The sequence below is a fragment of the Hyla sarda genome, chromosome 2 (genome assembly GCF_029499605.1).
Source record: "Hyla sarda isolate aHylSar1 chromosome 2, aHylSar1.hap1, whole genome shotgun sequence".
NCBI lineage: Eukaryota > Metazoa > Chordata > Amphibia > Anura > Hylidae > Hyla > Hyla sarda.
In genome coordinates this window covers 392,813,773-392,833,475 of record NC_079190.1, presented here as the reverse complement: position 1 = coordinate 392,833,475, position 19,703 = coordinate 392,813,773, and the positions used below count along the sequence as shown (strand labels likewise).

The 19,703-nt window shown below is 42.8% G+C and overlaps 1 protein-coding gene across 5 annotated transcripts in view; it reads left to right on the top strand.

The window, feature by feature from the left end:
- MYO1C (myosin IC) overlaps positions 1-19,703 on the top strand; it is a 161,158-nt gene that overhangs the window by 55,900 nt on the left and 85,555 nt on the right. For all 5 annotated transcript variants that reach the window (XM_056558670.1, XM_056558669.1, XM_056558667.1 and 2 more), the window contains exon 2: positions 17,533-17,688. In XM_056558670.1, coding sequence (XP_056414645.1) covers positions 17,563-17,688 — 126 coding nt within the window. In that variant the 5' untranslated portion in view covers positions 17,533-17,562. The remainder of the gene's footprint in view (positions 1-17,532; positions 17,689-19,703) is intronic.

Below are 19,703 nucleotides of genomic sequence, written 5' to 3'. Positions count from 1 at the left end.
TTGTACATCTCATCCTTATGTCTATCCTGGTGTCTGTTGTACATCTCATCCTTATGTCTATCCTGGTGTCCGGGTTGTACATCTCATCCTTATGTCTATCCTTGTGTCTGGTGTGTACATCTTATCCTTATTTCTGTCCTGGTGTCCGGTGTGTACATCTTATCCTTAGGTCTAGCCTGGTGTCCAGGGTCTACATCTTATCCTTAGGTCTATCCTGGTGTCCGGTGTGTACATCTTATCCTTATGTCTATCCTGGTGTCCGGGGTGTAAATCTTATCCTTATGTCTATCCTGGTGTCCGGGGTGTAAATCTTATCCTTAGGTCTATCCTGGTGTCCGGTGTGTACATGTCCTCCTGATCATATGTGAGATTTAGTTCCATGTACTGATGTTGATAGTTTGGCTCTGAATGAATGTGTCCAGGCTTGTGACCATTTCTACCCCAGTGTGTTTACAAGATCATTGTGTGTTCCTTATGTAGCCTCTTTCTTCTCAGACCTCATTAGTATTTTTTCCCTTTAATGCATTTTCCACAGTTCCCTGGACTTGTTCCCATAACTTTAGGCTCTGTGCCTCATGAGCTTTTTTGGATCTGGATAAAGTTGTGATCTTCTTTCTCATCATGTTGCTTTTGTCCATTTTCCAGTGGTTATTCTGATTTTATCGCTCATTTTGAACAAACTTTGCTCCATCTTTGCTGAGATTGCAGTAGCTGGAATACTTATTGTTAATTTCGATATATTTCAAGTAGTCTTAGTTTTGCCACGTATCTTAACCCCCTAAGGACCATGGGTTTTTCCGTTTTTGCACTTTCATTCTTTCCTCCTCACCTTTTAAAAATCATAACCCTTTAAATTTTGCACCTAAAAATCCATATGTGGCTTATTTTTTGCGCCACCAATTCTACTTTGCAGGGACATCAGTCATTTTGCCCAAAAATCTACGGCGAAACGGAAAAAAAAATCATTGTGTGATGAAATTGAAGAAAAAACGCCATTTTGTAACTTTTGCGGGCTTCCGTTTATGCGCAGTACACTTTTCAGTAAAAATGACACCTTATCTTTATTCTGTAGGTCCATACGGTTAAAATGATACCATACTTATATAGGGTTGATTTTGTTGTACTTCTGTAAAAATCATAACTACATGCAGAAAAATTTATACATTTAAAATTGTCATCTTCTGACCCCTATAACTTTTTTATTTTTCCACATATGGGGCGCTATGAGGGCTAATTTTTTGCGCCATGATCTGAGGTTTTTGTATTGGTCGGACTTTTTGATCGGTTTTTATTCATTTTTTTCATGATCTAAAAAGCGACCAAAAGTACGTTATTTTGGACTTTGAATTTTTTTGCGCGTACGACATTGACCATGTGGTTTAATTAATGATATATTTTTATAGTTCGGACACTTACGCACGCGGCGATACCACATATGTTTATATTTATTTTTATTTACATGGTGTTTTTTTTTTTTTATGGGAAAAGGGGGTTGATTTGAACTTTAATTTAGGAAAGGGTTAAATCACATTTATTTATTTTTTATTTTTTTACACTTTTTTTTTGCAGTGTTATAGCTCCCATAGGGACCTATAACACTGCCCACACTGATCTTTTACCCTGATCCCTGCAAAGCCATAGCTTTGCAGTGATCAGGGTTATCGATGGTCGATTGCTCAAGCCTGAATCTCAGGCTTGGAGCAATCAATCGCCGAGGGGACACGCCGGAGGCAGGTAAGAGGACCTCCGCTCGTGTCCCAGCTGATCGGGACACCGCATTTTCACTGCGGTGGTCCCGATCAGCCCCGCTGAGCAGCCGGGAAGATTTTACTTTCGGTTTAGACGCGGCGTTCACTATTAGCCCCGGGTCCCGGCATCTCATATATGCCGGGACCGTCCCGATATGACACGGGGTCACCGCGTGACCCCGCTTTATATCGTGGGAGCCGGCCAAGGACGTAAATATAAGTCCTTGGTCGTTAAAGGGTTAAGGACCAGGCCATTTTACACCTTAGGACCAGAGCGTTTTTTGCAATTCTGACCACTGTCACTTTAAACATTAATAACTTTGGAATGCTTTTAGTTATGATTCTGATTCAGAGAATGTTTTTTCGTGACATATTCTACTTTAACATAGTGGTAAAATTTTTTGGTAACTTGCTTCCTTTCTTGGTGAAAAATCCCCAAATTTGATGAAAAATTTGAAAACTTTGCATTTTTCTAACTTTGAAGCTCTCTGCTTGTAAGGAAAATGGATATTCCAAAATATTTTTAATTCACATATACAATATGTCTACTTTATGATTACATCATAAAATTGACGAGTTTTTACTTTTGGAAGACACCAAAGGGCTTCAAAGTTTGGCAGCAATTTTCCAATTTTTCACAAAATTTTCAAACTCCCTATTTTTCAGGGACCAGTTCAGGTTTGAAGTGGATTTGAAGGGTCTTCATATTAGAAATACCCCACAAATGACCCCATTATAAAAACTGCACCCCCCAAAGTATTTAAAATGACATTCAGTCAGCATTTTAACCCTTTAGGTGTTTCACAAGAATAGCAGCAAAGTGAAGGAGAAAATTCACAATCATAATTTTTTACCCTCTCATGTTCTTGTAGACCCAATTTTTGAATTTTTACAAGGGGTAAAAGGAGAAAATTTATACTTATATTTGTAGCCCAATTTATCTCAAGTAAGCACATACCTCATATGTCTATGTAAATTGTTCGGCGGGCGCAGTAGAGGGCTCAGAAGGGAAGGAGCGACAAAGGGATTTTGGAGAGTACGTTTTTCTGAAATGGTTTTAGGGGGGCATGTCACATTTAGGAAGCTCCTGTGGTGCTTGGTGTAAACTTACAGGGGGAGAAAAAAGCTGCTGCCAAAAAAATGGGTGGCACTCACAGCACCCTGAACCCCTAATAGGGCCTGGGGTCACACGGATCAGGTGACAGTGGACCCTTGGGGACCTATTAGGGGGTAAGGGGGGGGGGGGGTTCTTTTTTACTTTTTTTTTTTTTTCTTTTTTGGGACACAGAATGCCTACCTTGCACTGAATACTGCTCCCCCTGATCTAGGGGCTCCTGAGGGGGCTCCGATCATGCAGAGGGGGGGTCCCGGTCCTCTCGTGGCAGCTCTGCCCGCTGACTGAACTCAGCAAGCGCGCAGAGCCGCGTGAGGGGACCGTTAACCCCTCCTCTGCTGAACTACTATTGGCCGGACGATCCCGGCCAATAGCAGCGTTGCTGGGGCGGTGACAGTACGGTCACCGCTCCCCAGCAACTGGAGGTGATTGGCAGTGTCACCGCCGATCACCTTCTTTTTCCGGGTCATCGCGTCACAAGTGACCCGAATGACCGGAATCGCAGCAGATCGCTCGCGTGAATTCGCGAATGCTCTGCTGCGATCACCGACATGTGGGGGTCCCGGGACCCCCCCTCGGCATTTGCACGGCATGCATGCTGAACGATTTCAGCAGGCATGCCGTTCCGATCTCTGCCCGGCAGGGATCGGAAAACGCCAGGGCGTAACATTATGCCCTTGGTCGTTAAGTACCAGGGCGCAAGGGCGTAACATTACGCCCTTGGTCCTTAACCCCTTAAGGACCAAGGGCGTACAGGTACGCCCTTGGACCTGCTCTCCTGATATAACGCGGGGTTACACAGTAACCCCGCGTCATATCACGGCGGGCCCGGCGTCATAGTGAAGCCGGGACCCGCCTCTAATAGTGCGCAGTGCCGATCGCGGCACCGCGCGCTATTAACCCTTTAGCCGCGCGCTCAGAGCTGAGCCACGCGGCTAAAAGTGAAACCGAAAGTGGCCGGCTAGCTCAGTCGGGCTGTTCGGGATAGCCGCGGCTAATCGCGGCATCCCGAACAGCTGACAGGACAGCGGGAGGGCCCCTACCTGCCTCCTCGCTGTCCGATCGCCGAATGACTGCTCAGTGCCTGAGATCCAGGCATGAGCAGTCATGCGGCAGAATCGTTGATCACTGGTTTCTTATGAGAAACCAGTGATCAATGATGAAGATCAGTGTGTGCAGTGTTATAGGTCCCTATGGGACCTATAACACTGCAAAAAAAAGTGGAAAAAAAAAAGTGAATAAAGATCATTTAACTCCTCCCCTATTAAAAGTTAGAATCACCCCCCTTTTCCAATAAAAAAAAAAACAGTGTAAATAAAAATAAAAATGAACATATATGGTATCACCCCGTGCGGAAATGTCCGAATTATAAAAATATATCATTAATTAAACCGCTCGGTCAATGGCGTGCGCGCAAAAAAATTCCAAAGTCCAAAATAGTGCATTTTTGGTCACTTTTTATATCATTTAAAAATGAATAAAAAGCGATCAATAAGTCCTATCAATGCAAAAATGGTACCGTTAAAAACTTCAGATCACGGCGCAAAAAATGAGCCCTCATACCGCCCCATACACGGAAAAATAAAAAAGTTATAGGGGTCAGAAGATGACAATTTTAAACGTATTAATTTTCCTGCATGTAGTTATGATTTTTTCCAGAAGTCCAAAAAAATCAAATCTATATAAGTAGGGTATCATTAATCGTATGGACCTACAGAATAAAGATAAGGTGTCATTTTTACCGAAAAATGTACTACGTAGAAACGGAAGCCCCCAAAAGTTACAAAACTGCGTTTTTTTTTTCAATTTTGTCACACAATGATTTTTTTTTCCGTTTCACCGTAGATTTTTGGGCAAAATGACTGACGTCATTACAAATTAGAATTGGTGGCGCAAAAAATAAGCCATCATATGGATTTTTAGGTGCAAAATTGAAAGAGTTATGATTTTTTAAAGGCAAGGAGCAAAAAACGAAAATGCAAAAACGGAAAAACCCCCGGTCCTTAAGGGGTTAAGGGGTTAAAGGGCTACTCCGGTGGAAAACTTTTTTTTTTTTTTTTAAATGAACTGGTGCCAGAAAGTTAAACAGATATGTAAATTATTTCTATTAAAAAATCTTAATAAGTTCAATACTTTTTAGCAGCGGTTTGCTGCAGAGGAAAATCTTTATTTTTGAACTTCTTTTTTGTGTTGTCCACAGTGCTCTCTGCTGACACCTGATGCCCATGTCAGGAACTGTCCAGAGCAGGAGAAAATCCTCATAGCAAACCTATGCTACTCTGGACAGTTCCTGACACGGACAGAGGTGTTAGCAGAGAGCACTGTGGTCAACACAAAAAAGAAATTCAAAAAGTAAAGAATTTCCTCTGTAGCATACAGCTGCTAAAAAGTACTTAAAGGATTAAGATTTTTTAATAGAAGGAATTCACAAATCTGTTTTACTTTCTGGCACCAGTTCATTTAAAAAAAAAAAAAAAAGTTTTCCACTGGAGTACCCCTTTAAATCCGTCATGAGGTCATTCAGTGACATTTTCTAAACTAACAGTAAATTTTTTTTCTAAAGTCAGTTCAACCTGCCACTTCCGGCTGTGTCAAACCTTCATGTGTATGGGGAAGTTAGGAGCAGGGACTGTTGGATGAGCGTTTGCCCGACAATTATTGAAAGTGTAAGCCCCCTTTACTAATCATGAGTAAACTAGACAGTCCACCAAAGGAACTGGGTTGTTACAGTGGCTCATGCTTTTGGTACATTTGGTGCATCTAAAGACCCGTTTGTCTAAGTTTAGACCCACCTATTAGTTGGCTTAAATTTTTTTATAGACCTGTTTGGCAAACTATGCTGCATACAAATGGCACTCCCATTCTCTGTATGACACTGTTTCTTGCTTAGCCAGATCCCATTACCAGCAGGACACAAAGTATTGAATGCATGCAGTAAATATGGTGCAAAGAGTATGTGCCTGTTTTGTTGGTGCTGATTGCGGCAGAAATCTAGCAAAAGAAAATTTCTCATTGTTTGTAAGTGGTTTCCAGTTAACACACATTCTGATAGTGCTGTCTAGTAGCTCGACTATGTGGAATTTGGATATAGGCTTCTTGCCATATCTGTTGTGCAAACCTGGCTGTACACCAGAGATTTCAGACAGTCTCTGTACAAACAGTTGGTCCTTGGTGAATGTTACTACTTGGGTAACAATGCCATAAATACCTTACCCTGTCAGTAGTAAGACTATTCTGTGGTAAGGAATATCTACCTACTGCACCAGAATCAAGGTGCTCACTAGTGTTTTTAGTTTCCCCATCCTACACATGCAAACTGATTCATGCAGGAGAAAGTGAATCTAGTAACAGTCAGCTGATGTGAGGTTTCACATTGCTGAAATATGCTCCTGTAATGCCTCCTGGGTATTTGTATAGTCAGTTGTTATATTTAGGGATGTCCCAATACTGATACTATTATCAGCGCAGATACCAGACATTCCTTAAGTTCTGCAGACCATAAAATAATTGAAATCCCTATGCTCCCACTCTAAGGTCTCTTCAAATTCATTCCATTATCTGGAGTGGGGCAGGACCTGCCACGTGATTACATCATTTCATTTGTGTGGCAGGTCCTACACCACTCCAGCTTCTAGGAGTTGGTCCTGAACCACTAACCGAGCAGTGGATGCAGAGGCCTCAGTGCAGAACCAGAGTAAGGGTGGGTCCACACCACGATTTTTCTCTACCGTTCCGCTATACGGTTTAAAAAAAAAAAAAAAAAAAAAACACGTATGCAACCGTACAGAAAACCGTGACCATAGACTTTCCATTCAAAACCGTTTTTGACATAATTCATACGGTTGTATCCGGTTTTCAAACCATATGGTCTTTTACTTTTTTTTTTTCCCGAAAAAAAAAAAAAAAAAAAAAGTGGCCTACCACGGTTTTGGTCCTGTTCAAAAACCTAATTTTAACAGTATACGGTTATTTTAACATAGGACTCTATGAGAACCGTATGTTATTGCGGTTCTGTTCGGGTTTGTCTATACAGTTTTTAATCTAGTTTGCAAACCCCTCCTACTTCCCTTGAAATTTCAATAGAACAACTGAAACTTTATAGAAATTTTAAAGAAAACAACTATTTTTCAATATAAAAACCATATGTAACCGGACTACTAATTTGTAACAATTTACTTTTTTAAACCATATACGGTTGATTTTTAAGGCATATGGTTGAGTACGGTTAGGTCCGTATTTTAGAATAGTTTTTTTTTTTTTTTTTTTTTATAATAGAAAAATCGTGGTGTGAACCCACCCTAAGGTGAGTGGGATTTTTGTAATTTTTGAGGGGACTAAGTGGGGGGAAACTACTTTATGGGGGCATCTTCCTAATAGGAGGTTCCCTACCTAACTACTGCTGAATTCTTCCTAAAATGGGGATTCCCTAACTAACTACTAGGGGCAAATCTTCATTATGAGTGTCAGCAAGGGCTTCATGCTTGACTTTCGCCAATGGCATTAAAAAAGTATTGGTATTTGGTATCAGTGAGTACTTCATCGTAGGGCTGGGCAGTATACTGGTTCATACCAAATACCAAAATTTTTGTCCTGCACGATATGAAATTTTCCACATACCGCAATACCGGTTTGGCCCCTCCCCCTCGGGAATTAATGAATTATCAGCCCAGCGCTGCGCTGTCCCCATCTGGGAACAAATCATATGTGACCCGCGAGCGCTGTTCTGCGCCCACACCCCCCGCCCCCCGATTAATTATCAGACCAGCGCTGCGCTGTCCCCATCCAGGTAAATAATCACATGTCACCCGCAAGCGCTGCCCTCCTCGTCCTCCTGTTTGTTTTGGCCGCCGGCGCTGACACTCTATACCAGTGGTCTTCAACCCGCGGACCTCCAGATGTTGCAAAACTACAACTCCCAGCATGCTCGGACAGCCAATGGCTGTCCGGGCATGCTGGGAGTTGTAGTTTTGCAACATCTGGAGGTCCGCAGATTGGAGACCACTCCTCTATATTGTGTGGTATCCCTATGCCCGGGCTGCAAATGGTAAACAAAATAAACTTTAACTCCCCTTCCCCATCGGTCCGGACCTACTTCCCAGGGAATGGAACGTCGGAGAGCAGTCAGCCTATCACCAGCCACAGTGATGTTCCGCCTCGGCCGGTGATGCGTTGAGCCCACTGTCGTGTAAGAAGCTGGCTTCTTACATGACAGTGGGCTCAACCTATCACCGGCCGAGACGGAACATCACTGCGGCCGGTGATAGGCTGACTGCTCTCCGACGTTCCCACCCTCAGCCTAAGGCCGACGTAGGAACGTCCGTTAAAGTTCATTTTGTTTACTATTTGCAGCCCGGGCATAGGGATACCGCACAGTATAGAGTGTCAGCGTTGGCGGCCGCAACAAACAGGAGGACGAGGGAAGCAGCGCTTGCGGGTGATATGTGAGTATTTACCCCGATGGGGACAGCGCAGCGACTGATAATTACATTTTTTTTTTTTGTGGGGGGTGTTAAGGAAGGAAAGTAAATACAGTTATATACCGTGGAACCGCCATAAGTTACAAAAATACTGTGATGCACGTATTTGGTCATACCGCCCAGCCCTCGGTATTCGGCCTAAGAAAATAAAAATGGTATCAGAACATCCCTAGTTACACTTTAATTTGTTGTGCATTGGATTAGTGTATAATGTAGTCGAGTTCTGCAGATTGGCGTGTACCATTCAGTGGTACTCTTGGGCTCTTTCCATATCTGTATCTTACCCTCCATAGCAAATAGCCTCAGATTTCACCCTGGTTGGGAAACAGTGATTTAGCATTTAAAGTGAAATTGTCACCTCTGTACGAGGTATGGAGGTGCAGGCGCAATCAATTAGGGCGTAATATAACCTAAGAGAAGGTGTTTTTCCTTATTTTGCCCGTGGTTTGTGAACTTATATTCATGCTGTTTTGTAAAGCCAGTGAACAGTTGGAGGGGCCGGCCGACTCTCGCAACACCACGCCTCCTCCCTGCCCCCACCAGCTCGCAGCATGGAGCCCTGTATGTCAATCATGCAGGACAAGCAAAGTAAGGAAAAGGGCCTTCTCTTAGATCGCATAATGCCCTAACTGATGGGGCCTGTACCTTGTAAGGAGGTGAGGGTAGCACTGTGTTCTGCCCCCCAGCCTGCCAGATCCGAGCGGGAAATATGAAGTTACTGTGCAGGGATTTCTTATTCCCTGACGGGAGCGCTGATTGGTCAGTCAGTGCCATGGAGCTATTACTAGTTACCTTCTTGATAATTTTGTTTGGTAAAGTTTTCCTTCCTTCCACTGATAGGATATGTTCCTGTTTAAAGCAAAAAAGCTGAACTATATTTGTATAAAATGAACATGCTTGACAAAGGCTAGAGCATAGCCAAAATGTTGCATGCACTTTAGATAACAAATAGACAACAGCTTTTGGATTATATTATAGTCGGCATCTTGGATGCTGTGACCTTCTTTTTCTTGGTTGTATAAAATGTACATCTATTTTTGAGCCAATAAAGGGATCGTCACTACTCCACTGATCTCCTCCTATATTTCTAGCCTGGTGCGAACTCTCTCACTTGATTTTAACATCTATTTCTTGGAGTAAGTGAGGTATTTTTGTTTTTCATTTAGAATATTAATACTTCTCAGGAGAAAGAAGGGGAAACCTTTATCATTTTACGTTTCACAAACGGCCTTACTAGTGAAAGCTTTGAGTGTTCGAGCCGTAGTTAATATGACAATATGTGCCTGTTAGTACCCCTCCCCATGCTGGTGCCAGAGCCAGTTTGCCACTTGATAGCTTTGCTCCCTAGGTGACTGTCTGAAATGAACACAATTGTAGAACTTAATTTGACAGGCAGAGAACATTCTGTGACTCATCTATACATATATGTAGTAACTTGTAGAAATTTCATATTGTTTGCCTTTAGATACAAAGGAGGATTCTTTTGCCTTTTTAATAAACGCCTGCCTGAAAATGACAGAGGAAGAATTTATCTTCTATTTTTATAGTAAAAGCTATCTGATCGCAAGAAAGAAATTGCATACTTTCTAATGCTCTTTTATTGAGGGCTTTACTAAGAAGTAAACTTTGTATCAATTTTAGTTTTATCAGGGTAAAACAAATCCACATTGAATCCATGGAAAATCGGCTTGTCACATGTAGATTTTATGTCATCACATTAAATATATTTTGGTGGGATCTGAAAATCTGAAGGAAGAATAACACAGCATGTGGATGAAATCGGCTCTGCTTTATAGGGACTTCTGGCTCCAGGGAGAGACCTGTCAATCAAGCCAAGCTGCGTGGGGAGACGTCCGGACACTTGAGCCATGCCATGGTGTAGTGTAATCTAAGCCTATGTTCACACGGTTAGATTTTCAGTGCAGAGTGACAGCAGAACATGCATCTGGAATCTGCTGGAAGAATAAACCTGTCTTTTTCATGGCAGAATTTCTGCAGCTGCAAATCTGCTGTGTGAATGGGATGGCGGACATTCCATTCACCACAATGTTAACTTCATGTAGCAGAATTTCCTAGGTACATTTTTTTTCTCTGCGTTCTGCATGGAAATTCTGCCGTGTAAGCATTTAGTCTTGCTGATAAGTTTAGTGATTCAAGTCTTTGATATCTGTGACTAGATAAGAGCTGGAATAGATGTCAGGCATAAATTTACTCCAGTTTTTGGTGTAAATTTGTCTAGTCATGGGTGACTTTGTCCCATCCCACTTTTTTTTTTTTAAATTGGTGACAGTGACGCATTAAGGCGAAAAGTCGCAAAGTTGTGCAACTTTCGTATGCCAGATTACTGGGGAGCACCCTTGTTTAAACCTCCCGACCATAGTTGTCAGCCTGTTGGGATTTGATTCTGCCCTATGGTTCGGCTGCTTAAAGTTGTATTCCAGGCAAAAACTTTTTTTTATTTATCAACTGGCTCCGTAAAGTGAAACAGATTTGTAAATTACTTCTATTAAAAATCTTAATCCTTCCAATAATTATTAGCTTCTGAAGTTGAGTTGTTGTTTTCTGTCTAACTGCTCTATGATGACTCACATCCCGGGAGCTGTGCAGTTCCTATGGGCATATTCTCCCATCATGCACAGCTCCCGGGACGTGACATCATCATTGAGCAGTTAGACGGAAAACTTCAGAAGCTAATAACTATTGGAAGGATTAAGATTTTTTAATAGAAGTCATTTACAAATCTGTTTAACTTTCCGGAGCCAGTTGATGTATAAAAAAAAGTTTTTGCCTGGAATACCCCTTTAAGTCTGCTGATTGCCACTCTTTAAGGGCCTATTCACAGTTTCCTGTGCATATTTGATGCACAGGATTTGAAGCTGCTAATTTCAATGTAAACTAATTGACTGAACACAGCTTCAAATCCTGCGCATCAAATCTGCGTAGGATACTGTAAGTGTGAATACATCCTAAGGGTAGGGTCACACACAGCGCATCCACAGCATGGATGGCAGTCACAAAACGACGGCAAAGCGAGCTCCCTGCTAAGTAGCTCTGTGTGCCCGCTTGTATTGGCGGATTCCTTGCCGGCAATCACAAGGGGCCACACAGAGCTACCCAGCCGCAGCATGGAGCTTGCTCTTCTGTCGCTTTGTGGCTGCGCGAAGTGTGACCCTACCCTTAAACAGTGTTTGTCAACTAGGACGCCTCCAGCTGTTGCTAAACTACAACTTTCATCATGTCCAGACATCCTTTGGCTCTTTGGGCATACTAGGAGTTATAGTTTTGCAACAGCTGGAGGCACCTTGGTTGGAAAACACTGTTATAAAATCTCATCCAGTTTACTGCAGATTGCTACCTGCTAAATCTGCCGGTATAGTCTCCAGTGACTTTGGTATGTGTAAATTCACACATACTCTTAGGTCTTCTTGAAGTAGTTTTCAAAAAGGCCATTACGGGTCATCACCTCATGAAGATAAATCTGCTTTATAGCATCGAATGTGTTTCAGAAATGTGTAAAAGACAAAAGCTAGATGACTTAGGGCAGTATTTCAAGTGTCTGATGAAAGAACCTATGTCCTAAGGGACGGAAAAAAGATTGCACAGGTCTCTTGTAATGGTCTTCTGGGAACGTTTAACCTGCCCTTCGAAGTGTTACTCTGCTCACAATGACATAAGGCTTCAAAGGAAAAGGCTACTGTACAGGATGGATGCTAAAGGGTTTTGGGCATTGGTGCAGGAAAAACGAGCGTCTTTGATTCCAAAAGGCTATCACTTATCTGAGCACGAAGAGAAGTCGTCATCCTCACCCGAGTCTGAGAATGAGGATGATATGGCAGGTTCTTCATCGGGGACCAAGATAGAGGTGATCGTCACTATGGAACCAGAGGTATACTGTGACTGTCTTCAGACATCTTGGTCTACATATTATTTGCTCTGTAACTGATCTAAACTGATATTTCTGTATCAGCCGAAATCTTTTAGATATGTTCAGTCTGAAGAAGGGTCTAAACACTTTTGCATTACGTAGAAATGAATGGGATCGGTCCATAGATCCGTAATGATCACCAGACCTCCTGTTAAACAGATATCTCCATTAATAGGTATTGTAATGGAAAATTTCTAATTAAATCCATATCAAAGCTGATATTTTAGATGGAATTGGGTTAGAGCCATCATCTTGTTGGCATTCTTGTAGTGCACTGTTTTCAGGCTATATAGTGTGTATGCACCTTACTAGAGGTTTTCTTGGTGTAATTATTTGAGGTCGCGTAAATGTTTCCTTGGGTAACGGAATATCCCTACATGCCTAAACCTGGTGTCTTGAGATACATTTCCACATCTATCTTTTTCTATCATGTTTATTGTGATTGCTAAAATTCATTGGTGTTACCAATATAAGGGTATGTTCACATGGCAGAATTCCACCAGGAATTCCGCTGTAATTTACAGTCTTATGATTTCAATGGGATTCTGCAGTCCCATTCTGACAGCTGAATTTCTGCGGCAGGCATTCCGCTGCAGAAATTCTGCTTTTGGGTTTCCGTAAATATATAAGACCAATCTTTTATATTTTGTGGAATTCTGCGGCGGAATTCCATTAAAATCAATGGGGCATGAATTTCTGTGGAAATCTGTGTTCTCAGTACACAGAAATTCTGTTGCAATTTCACCACAATGCCTGCTGAATTCTGCAATACTGTTCAGCAAGCTTTGCCGAGCGGAATTTCTGCGGAATTGTTCTGCCATGTGAACATACCCTCAGTGAGCTCAATACTGACACAGATGAACATGTTCCAAGGAGGAGGCAGCGATCGGCTTTATTCTATGAGGCATCCCAGAAGCAGATGTTTAGTTTTTCTGCAGCATTACACAGCTTACACTGAATAGTTCTGGCTTATAGATAGATGGTGGTCCCGAATGAGGTGCCCCCTCTACTATCTAAGAAGATATTTAAAATTGATTTTGTAAACCAGGTCTAGGGCTGGGTGGTATACCGGTTCATACCGAATACCGAAATTTTTGGGCTGCACGATATGAATTTTTCCCATACTGCAATACCGGTTGGGCCCCTCCCCCTTGGGAATGAATTATCAGCCCAGTGCAGCGCTGTCCCCACATCGGGGAACTAATCATATGCTGTTCTGCTCCCCCCCACCAAATCATGTGACCCGCCAGCGCTGTTCTGCTCCCCCCACCAAATCATGTGACCCGCCAGCTCTGTTCTGCTCCCCCCCACCAAATCATGTGACCCGCCAGCGCTGTTCTGCTCCCCCCCACCAAATCATGTGACCCGCCAGTGATGTTCTGCTCCCCCCACCAAATCATGTGACCCGCCAGCGCTGTTCTGCTCCCCCCACCAAATCATGTGACCCGCCAGTGCTGTTCTGCTCCCCCCCCCCACCAAATCATGTGACCCGCCAGCCCTGTTCTGCTCCCCCTCAATTAATTATCAGCCCAGCGGAGTACTACTCACATGTCACCCGCAAGCACTGCCCTCCTCCTCTTTGTTGCGAGCTGCCGGCGCTGGAACTCTATACTGTACGCCAGTGGTCTCCAGCCTGCGGACCTCCAGATGTTGCAAAACTACAACTCCCAGCATGCCCAGACAGCCAACGGCTGGGAGTTGTAGTTTTGCATGCTGAGAGTTGTAGTTTTGCAACAGCTGGAGGTCTGCAGGTTTGAGACCCCTGCTGTACGCTGTATCCCTATGCCTGGGCTGCAAAAGATACAGAAAATAAACTTTAACTTACCTACATCGGCCTTACTCTGGGGACTGGAACGTCTGACAGCCGTCAGCCTATCACCAGCCGGAGCAATGTCCCGCCCCGGCCAATGATAGGCTGAGCCCACTGTCATGTAAGGAGCTCTGGCCGGCTTCTTACATGACAGTGCGTTAAACCTATCACTGGCCGGGGCGGGACATCGCTCCGGCCGGTGATGGGCTGACGGCTGTCCGGCGTTCCAGTCGCCAGCGTAAGGCCGACGTAGGTAAGTTAAAGTTTATTTTCTTTACCTTTGCAGCCCGGGAATAGGGATACAGCGTACAGCAGTGGTCTCAAACCTGCGGACCTCCAGCTGTTGCAAAACTACAACTCCCAGCAACGGCTGTCCGGGCATGCTGGGAGTTGTAGTTTTGCAACATCTGGAGGTCCGCAGGTTGGAAACCACTGGCGTACAGTATAGAGTTCCATCGCCGGGGGCCCCCAACAAACAGGAGGACAGAACAGCGCTGGCAGGTCATATGATTTGGTGGGGGGGAGCAGTACAATGCTGGCGGGTAACATGATTTGGGGGGAGGGGTGAAAGAAATACCGTTATATACCGTGGAACCGCCATAAGTTGCAAAAATACCGTGATACACATATTTGGTCATACCGCCCAGCTCTAACCAGATCATAAAAGTTGGAAAAGCAGTGGGTTATATAAGGTCTTCAAGAAGTGTTGTGAGGGAATGAACACATCAATGGGACATCTGTAGAAAGTTGAGATGAGCTCTTTTTGCCAAGTGCTTATCCGTCTTTTTGTTCTGTTATCTCGTCTACATGCTGATTTTTATAGCTTTATTTTTTTTCTAGTGAGATTGTTTTCAAGCAGTCTGTAGGAATTGCATTTACCCACAAATGTTATGGGCTTTAAATAAAACAGCACCCATTACCTTGCACGGGGTCTTAATTATCACAATGTTTTTTTTTAAATTGATTTATCAGTTTGTATTAGGAATAAACTACCCGGAGAAAACCCATGTAAACATAGGTAGAACACCTTATTGTATCCTTGTTTAGAACCCAGCTCTGCAAACAGTTCTTGCCTAATCTGGAAAATAGTCTGGTAAACTATATGGTGACTAGTAGAGATGAGCGAACTTACAGTAAATTCGATTCGTCACGAACTTCTCGGCTCGGCAGTTGATGACTAATCCTGCATAAATTAGTTCAGCCTTCAGGTGCTCCGGTGGGCTGGAAAAGGTGGATACAGTCCTAGGAAAGAGTCTCCTAGGACTGTATCCACCTTTTCCAGCCCACCGGAGCACCTGAAAGCTGAACTAATTTATGCAGGAAAAGTCATCAACTGCCGAGCCGAGAAGTTCGTGACGAATCGAATTTACTGTAAGTTCGCTCATCTCTAGTGACTAGCTTACCCCTCCATGAGCCCACATGGTCATTCAGATCTGAGATAACCCATGACAACTAAACATGAATCCCTGTTGAAATATTTGGATGTGGAGTACATTACTAGTACAGCGGTGCAGTGATCTCACACAGCTCTGAGCTCAGCCGCATTCCTCAGTACTGACATTTCCGTCTTTTCATAATGAGTTTAGCGGAGGAGTTAAATGCTGTACCTTCCGTGCATGGCTCATGGATGTCAATGTGTGTGACTGGCCTGTAGGGCGTCTCCTGCAGTCACTGAACAATTAGTAACAGACGGGCGGAATGACTTGGTTATGTGTCAATTGACTATTTACTTTTCTGTTTTTAGCTGATCGATTCTTCTTAGTAAATAAACATAATACACTAACTCACATAAGCGAGTCCACCCCTCACATTTTTGTAAATATTTTATTATATCTTTTCATGTTAGAACACTGAAGAAATGACTCTGCTACAAAGTAAAGGTAGTGAGTGTACAGCCTGTATAACAGTGTTAAATGTAGTGTCCCCTCAAAGTAACTCAACACAGCCATTGATGTCTGGCTACAAAAGTGACTACATCCCTAAGTGGAAATGTCCAAATTGGGCCCAAAGTGTTTATTTTTTTACCACCATTATTTTCTAGCACTGCCTTAAAGGGGTACTCCGTGGAAATGTATCATTATTATTATTATTTTAAAAAATTTTTTAATTTTTTTTAAATCAACTGGTGCCAGAAAGTTAAACAGATTTGTAAATTACTTCTATTTAAAAAATCGTAACCCTTCCAGTACTTTTTAGGGGCTGTATACTACAGATGAAATGCTTTTCTTTTTGGATTTCTCTTATGTTATGACCACAGTGCTCTCTGCTGACCTCTGCTGTCCATTTTAGGAACTGTCCAGAGCAGCATATGTTTGCAATGGGGATTTTCTCCTGCACTGGATAGTTCCTAAAATGGACAGCAGAGGTCAGCAGAGAGCACTGTGGTCTTGACAGAAGAGAGATCTAAAATGAAAAGCATTTCCTCTGTAGTATACAGACGCTAATAAGTACTGGAAGGATTAAGATTTTTTTAATAGAAGTAATTTACAAATCTGTTTAACTTTCTGGAACCAGTTGATTAAAAAAAAAAAAAAAAAAAAATTCTACCGGAGTACCTCTTTTTAAGCCTTTTGGTCATGGAGTTAACCAGAGCTTTACAGGTTGACACTGGGGTCCTCTTCAACTCCTCCCTAATGACATCAAAGACCTGGTGGGCGTTAGAGACCTTAGGCTGCCCCACAGATGCTCAATAGTGTTTAGGTCTGGAGGCATGCTTGCTAATTCATCCTCTTTACCCTCAGCTTCTATAGCAAGGCAGTGGTCATCTTGGAGGTGTGTATCACAGTACATGTTGGCATTCATGGTTCCCTCAAGGAACTATAGCTCCCCATTGCCAGCCGCACTCATGCAGAACAGACCATGACATTTCCAGCAATGCTGGCAGCACTCACATGTCTGTTTCTTAAAGACAACCTCTGGATATGATGCTGAGCACATGTACTCCACTTCTTTAGTCGACCATGACAAGGCCTGCTCTGAGTGGAACCTGTTTTGTGAAACGGTTGTATGGTCTTGTCCACTGCTCTGCAGCTAAGTTTCAGGGTCTTGGCAATCTTCTTAAAGCCTAGGCCATCTTTAGAGAGCAATATCTCCAAACTTAAGACACCTGTTCCCCATTGACACCTACTAAAATGACAAATTGGGCCCAATTGGGACATTTATACTAAGGAAATATTTTTTTTTGCCAAGGTTAGAGGCCTTTCACTCACTACTTTACATTGTAGAAGAGTGTCACATGAAAAGATAGAATGAAATATTTGCAAAAAGAGGAAGGGTGGACTCACTTATGTAAGATACTGTAAGTACCTTTTTTTATGGGCAGACTTGTATGCGTCCTAATCCTCTGTAAAACCACACAAATAGCACTACATGACATTGCAGTGTACATAGGTAGAGTTGAGATTGCAGAAATTCTGAAGGTTTTTCTAATTATCCATTTTATTCCTATCTGTCTTTAGGCTCCAGCTATTGACGGTATCCGGATTACCATGGAGAGTGCCTTAACAGCCCGTGATCGGGTTGGTGTCCAGGACTTTGTCCTGTTGGAGAACTATACAAGTGAAGCTGCTTTCATAGAAAACCTGAGGAAACGGTTCAAGGAGAATCTCATATATGTACGTTAAACTTGCATATTACGATTGTGGCTATGGACACTTTACATGGGGAAAAATACATTTAAAGGGAAGCGGATAGCAGGGTCCCCTGCACTAACCTAAACAAACATATAGATAGTGCGGGTGACCTATTTTCTATCTCTTCTTACTGGGTGAAAATAGATGCAGCCATTCAGGAGATAATAAACTTGTTGCTTATGTGACATTTTCTTCTTAACTGTAATGGAGGCGGCTGCTGCTGTATGAGCAATGTATTCTCCCACCCACTTCACTGACCAGCTGAGGAAGAGGGATGAATATTCATGAAGGGGGCTGAATATGATTATCATGGATCGTGCGGGAGAAGGCATTGCACGTACAGTAGAACCTTGCCTTTAATACAGTAGGAAGAAAATACCAACTTAGTGACAGGATGAGTATCTCTGAATGATTGCATCCATTTTCACCAGCTAGAAGCTTTAGAAACAGGGTTTATATAGGTTAGTGCGGGTGACCCTGCTGTCTGTTTCCCTTAAATTTTTTATTTGAAGGTTTGTGGTTACCCTGCATTAAATGGTCAGTAAAGTTTTAAAGCTGCTATCTTTTACTCCCTCATTTATTTTGAGGCATTTGTTAATACTACTGGCATCCTGCTTAGTTTCAGACTTTTCCCAGTTACACTTGCTGGATGTAATGTCTGTGTCCAAGATGCTGCTGCCTCTCATGCACTTCTTTATTTCTGTACTGACTTCTTCTACATGAGAGATTCTTTCCTTAGGGTATGTTCACACGAACGGATTTTCACAGCGGATTTTGCTGCGGATCCACTGGTGAAGGCCTGCTCTATGCTGTCTTTACATGTGCCTGCTCTTAGTGGCAATACGGTTGGCAATGATTGGCTTACCAGTACTGTGACGTTGTGTATGCAGTTTCAGCTGGTACTGCAGGAAGCAAAGTTCAGTGGAAACAGTGCTCGGACCAGAGGTGCTACCAAAGGCTGTGAGGAAGAAGAGTTAAAGGGGTACTCTGTCCCTAGACATGTTAACGCCTATGCAAAAAGGATAAGGGATAACATGTCTGATCGACTGTGTACTAACCGTCACGACACCTCCCATAGATTTTAATGGAGGGGGTGTGGCACGACGTCACAAACACGGAAGCCCAAGGCTTCCGTGTTCATGACAGCCGCAGTTGATGATTTTTCCTGCATAAATTAGTTCAGCTTTCCGGTGCTCCGGTGGGCTGGAAAAGGTGGATACAGTCCTAGGAAATAGTCTCCTAGGACTGTATCCACCTTTTCCAGCCCACGGGAGCATCGGAAAGCTGAACTAATTTATGCAGGAAAAGTCATCAACTGCCGAGCTGAGAAGTTCGTGACAAATCGAATTTACTGTAAGTTCGCTCATCTCTAATTAACATGTCTAGGGGCAGAGTACCCCTTTTAAGGTTTTTATTATTATCTTTGTCATTCTGGGCACATTAAAGGACAACTGCAGTGAAATAAACTTATCCCCTATCTGCAGGATAGGGGATAAGTGTCTGATCGCGGGGCTATGCATAATGTGACTCCTATAAAGTGTATTCAGTCAGAGTACCTAGAGCAGCACACGCTGTTTATACGGCCATGTCTGTGTCACAGTCTGTTAACATTTTAGCCGTCTGGAAAACCTAATGTTGGGTCTTAAAAATACATTAGTCATGACTGTGGGATAAATATTCTCAAGGTTCAGATAACTTGAAGCATATCTATATAAAAGCTGGGAAGTAACAGTGGGTAGAGCAAGTATTTATTTATTTATTTATTTTTTAAACCTATGTTTTATATCTAACTAGCTGAATACCCGGTTTTTCCTTCCTCATCCTTTTTGGGGAGGAAAATCGACAAAGGAGGAAACTTTTGACTTCAAATCCCATCTCCATATATTGTCATATCCCGTCCCCTCATATCCCGTCCCCTCGTATCCTATGTGTACCAGGTATTGACATATCTCCAGCCGTACAGAAGTTATGCAGTAACATACATTTCCCATTGATTT